This window comes from Myzus persicae, unplaced genomic scaffold (assembly GCF_001856785.1).
Source record: "Myzus persicae strain clone G006 unplaced genomic scaffold, MPER_G0061.0, whole genome shotgun sequence".
Taxonomy (NCBI): domain Eukaryota; kingdom Metazoa; phylum Arthropoda; class Insecta; order Hemiptera; family Aphididae; genus Myzus; species Myzus persicae.
The window spans coordinates 1-5329 of NW_019101782.1; the positions used below are offsets into that span (position 1 = coordinate 1).

General features: G+C 28.3%; 1 protein-coding gene across 1 annotated transcript; it reads left to right on the plus strand.

Annotated features, from left to right (window-relative positions):
* Positions 1-2807: 2807 nt before the first annotated feature.
* Positions 2808-5258, plus strand: LOC111030366 (zinc finger MYM-type protein 1-like; the record flags this gene model as incomplete). Its single annotated transcript, XM_022309805.1, has 3 exons — positions 2808-2829; positions 3342-4473; positions 4594-5258. Coding segments are annotated over exons 1-3 (1819 nt in total), but the record flags the coding sequence as incomplete, so codon positions are not given.
* Positions 5259-5329: the final 71 nt, after the last annotated feature.

Here is a 5329-nt window from a genome sequence, read left to right on the forward strand (position 1 = left end):
TCTTACAAATATTGAAATATTGTATAAAGATATACCTTAATTTGTGGTAGACGTGCAGTTTTAGTTAACATTCAATGTTTATTATATTATGTGGTATAATTGTAAATTTGTGTTTTCATACTTTATACAAATTAAGTCATGTGAGTAGGATGTTATGTTTTAATAAGGCGCATTAGTAAAAATTCTTATAACTGAAATTAATTTTAAAGATTTTAAATCAAAGTTTGATATGGTTGGATGAATGGGAAAAAAATTTTCAACAAGGACTTATTCAAGAAAAGGAATTTCTTACAAAAAGTACTGCAGAGTCCTTACGAATAACATTAAAGTCTACCATTGATTTGGTAACATTTTTGTTAAACGATTGTGGGTTTAACTATGTTTTGACTTCAAAACTAAACCAAGATGCTTTAGAAGTAAGCTATTTTAATGTTTAATTAATGGGTATTGTTAAAAACTCTAACTAAAAGATTAATACTTAATGTAATATTTATTATCAACCAAAGCATAAAACGCACTAAAAAGTGACCTGACTTGTTTCAAATTTTTAAAACATACATAGATAAGCAGTAACAAAATATGTATACCTACATTTTATAAAATATAAGATTCTTACAAACTAGTAAAATAACTATAATGTATACATATTATACATAATTCTTTGATTGCATATATTTCTATTACAGAAATTTTTTGGAATCATTAGGCAGTCATCAGGTCCAAATGACCATCCTTCCACTCCAAACTTTCTCCAGCTTTATCGACTACTATCAGTTTATTCACTAGTTAAACCACCCAAAAGTGGTAATTGTACAATTTCTTCAGGTACCTTAACATAAAATATAAAAATGCTACTAAGCCAAATGTATAAATTGAATTGAAAATTATGTAAATTATTTGTCAGATAAAGATTATGCGCCAGTAATAACAATAAGTGATTTAAAGAATGCCATGAATGAAAATGATGAGTCATATGTCAGAGAAAATAAAATATTTAAATTAAAGACTTATATTGATGACATTGTTGAGGAAGGTAGATGGGACATGGATGATATCTTCAAAGACACTGACTTTAATGATGACGGAACATTTAACTGTGTTGTATATTATTTGGCTGGGTAAGAACAAAAAAAATTTTTTTTCGTTATATTACCTACTTATATCTATCTAATTATTAGATTAATATCCTTTCTAAACAATCTTACAAAATTCTATTTTAAATTTTACTCACATATTATTTTATTTTTATTAATTAAGATATTTAGCAAGAAAGTTGATGAAGAAAACTACATGTGAAGTGTGCTTATCAGGTATTAAAAATATTGAAGGGAATTCATCTGTATCCAATGCAGCTCAACTAGTCCACCTTAAGTCTAAAGGATTCTTAATTCATCCGAATAGTAATTTTTTTATTTTAGTAAGACTCATTGAAACATCATTTGCAATTAATGCCAATAGTCCAAATGTTTTTGATGATACTGTTGAACATTTCTTTAACAATAACTACACAATCCCTTTTCCATGTAATGAACATAAATCTGATATTATTGAATATATTTTCACATCATATTTGACGATGAGAATGAGGCAGTTCACATTTATGCATAACAAAGAAAAGAAAACAACAAATAGGGTGAAGAAAAAGCTATCAAAATTATCTGCAAATTAACTGTAACTGTAATGTATTTATTGTTAGGTATTTACTGCCTATATTTAAAATTTATAATTCATTTATACATGTTAAACTTAAAATATTTGATTTTTTAAGCTGTTGAACTTGTTTTCATTTCAGTTTGGTAAGTATTAAGTAATAACTAATAACAAATACATATACGTATAAAGTATTTGCTAATAACTATTTGTTTTATAGTAATAAGTGTTAAAGTAGGTATAGTCAAAAAAATACATTTTACCTATTATATTGAATTAGTTCCTTATTCTACCGGTATCCTCTTCAAGCGCTAAGTGTCTGGCCGCAAGATGAGAAGGTCAGAGCTTCAAATATATTACTGATAAGGCACGTCGTTTCGTATCCTGTATATCTTAATTCGTGCTTTTGGGTGAAATTCATAGGCGTGTCCACGGGGGGTGCAGGGTATGCACCTGCACCCCCTGCGACTTCAGGTGGCAGGAACTAAGATATTCCTTGGATTTAAAATTTTAGATTTACATAACCACTCTATTCAGACTTGATATTATTATATATTTGATAAGCGGTAGCATCAAAATCAAAAGTGGGTCAAATGCATTTGTCCGAACATACCAATTGTACTATACCAAAATTTAGGGACAATTAACAAGATTACGTGATAATAACGATTTATTATCTATGGATATATTCGGCGTTCCCCTCTATATATCATGATAACATGATGTAATTTGAGTTATCAATTATATTATTTTCATTATTATTATTTATTACCTACTAGTATTATGAAAATTTAGTTTTTAAAATATCAAATATCATCAATAATTTTAGTAACTAATGTCCATATTCTAATATCATAATATCATATTAAACCAATGATGAGTAATAAAAGGACATTGAATGATTTTTGGAACCATGTACCAAAGGGACCTATAGCCAGTACTAGTTCTGTTCCAAATACAGGTGTATCAACTACAGGTAATATACACATTCAATAAAAATCAATTTATTTTACTATTTTTACTTTTAAATGTTAATTGTATCTGTTTTCTAAACAGCCAAAGAAAATGTTATAGGACNTCCCTCCTATAACAGTATCAACAGGTATTTAATTTGCGTTTAAACCTATGTATTCATGTTTTCTTTATGAGTCTTAAATATGTTGTGTGCTCGAGGTAAAGGTATGTGTTAATTATTTGTTTTGAATATTCATTAGATAATGTAGATTAAATTTATTTAACTAATAATAATAATCCAATGATTTTATTGGTAGTACTAGATTGTAACACTTGTATATATTAAAATATATTAACTTTAGGTTTTACTGACATGGTTTTCTAGCTATCACGGCAATGCGTTTTTATGATTATGCGAGCAGTATATTATCAGGTTCTTCCCCAACTTTCTAATCTATGTCTGTACCAATTTTCATCGAAATTAACATTTTTTGTCTTATGTAATATATATTGTATATGTAATATATTAAAATTAACCTGGTATTTTTTAAGTGTCCTAATTTGATATGTTTTACCATGTTATTTTAACAATGTTATCAATATAATGTTTTTATTATTACTTAATTGTACCAAATACTAGTTTATGTTGATTAATAAACATTAATTTTCTGTTTTTTGAAGTAAATTGAAAATTTTAATTTAAAATGTGACCTATTGTAATTTTAAATTTTGATTAGAGGTTAAATGTGAAAATCATGAATCTATTATTCATCCTGATGACCCATCGAATGCATTGCCTATTCATCAACTTGAAAGGAAATCCAGAGTTGAACGTGGACCATTTCAGCCTAAACTTGAGCTGTATCCAAGGACAAAATTTGGTAGTACTGTACGTAGTTTCAATAAATCATGGTTTGATAATTTTGAATGGTTGGAATATAGTCCTAAAGTGGATAAAGCATTTTGCTTCAAATGTCGACTATTTAATTCATCTGATGGACTCAATAAAGGCCAAATAGATTTTACATTTTCACGTCATGGTTTCAAAAATTGGAATAAGGCAACTACAAAGTTTAAAGACCATCAAAAATCTAAATCCCACATTCACTCCATGACTGCAAACAAAAATTTTTTAAGTTCTAAATCAATAGATATTGCATTAGATGAGTCAAGAATTATGGCCATTAGTCAGAGAGAAAAAGAACGTTTACATAATCGCAGTGTATTGGTTCGCCTAATTGACATCACTCTATGTTTAGCTAAAAGTGGTAAACCCTTCCGAGGACACAACGAACAAAAGTCCAATGTTTGTAAAGGTATGTTTTTAGACTTTGTAAGTGTTCTTAAAAAGTATGATGAAACTTTAAGAAATCACATAGATAATGGTAAAAAGAATGTACTATATACCAGTAATTTAATCCAAAATGATTTATTGAAATCAATTAACAATGTAATGAAACATAAAATTTCATCAAAAATAAAAAATAAACTTATTTCTGTATGTGCAGATGAAACAAGTGATGTGGGCCATCACGAGCAAATGTCTGTTGTAGTAAGGTTTTTTGATCCTTCGAAAAATAAACCAACTGAAATATTTATAGGCTTACAACGTTTACATGCAGTGGACGCTAGTTCAATTTTTAACAGTTTAACTGAAAAAATTAAAGAAATTAATGTAGATTGGAGTTCGGTCTTGGCTGTTTGTTTTGATGGAGCTGCTACATTGTCTGGCAAAAATAATGGTGTTCAAGCCAAAATTAAAATTGAAAATCCTCAAATTCAGTATATACATTGTTATGGTCACTGCCTTAATCTGGTTTTAGTGGACTCATTGGGACATAAAAATCGTGTAGTTTTTGATTTTTTTGGGTGTGTTCAAATGATATTTAGTTTTGTTGAGGGAAGTCCAATTCGACATTCTGTATTAGAAAAAATATCTCAACAAACAAATAATAAATTAAAAACATTAAAATCGTTATCGACAACCAGATGGGCGTGCCGATCAGAAGCTATTGAAGCAGTTGATCATAATTATGATTCTTTAGTACAGTGTCTTTCAGAAATATATAAGACTACAAAATTAGCTGATGTGAGATTAAAAGCAAATGGACTTATCCACAATCTAAAAAGTTTCAATTTTATATTTGCTTTAACGGTTTTAAAACCTATTCTGATTCAAATTCGCATAGTTAGCGCAAAGTTGCAATCACCAGACCTAGACCTCTTAGCTGCCGTATCAATTGTTGAAGCACTAAAGAAATCATTAACTGACTTAAGAACTGATGAAGATAACTATTCAACATTATTTGACAAAGTTTTGGACATTTGTAGTTCACAAAAAATAGAGATACCAAATGTAAAACAAAGAAAAGTGTCTAGTCGAATTGACAGCAACAATACTCAACATTTTACTTCTGACAAAAAAACAGAAATGAAATGTTTTGTGTACTACACAGTTTTAGATGACCTTTTAAACGGATTAGAAGAACGTTTTAGTCAAGAAACACTTTTACTAATAAGTGCAATTGGACGTTTATTACAGTTTAAGCTGCATGAACAAGACTTAATTTTACTTTCCAATAGGTTTAATTTAAATGACAGTGAACTTGAAGCAGAACTCAGATTGTTAAAATCGTTACCAGAATTTGAAATTGGTAAAACTAGCAAAACTATTTATGAGTGGTTAAATAATCTGTCCACTAATAATTTATGTAATAGTTTTCAA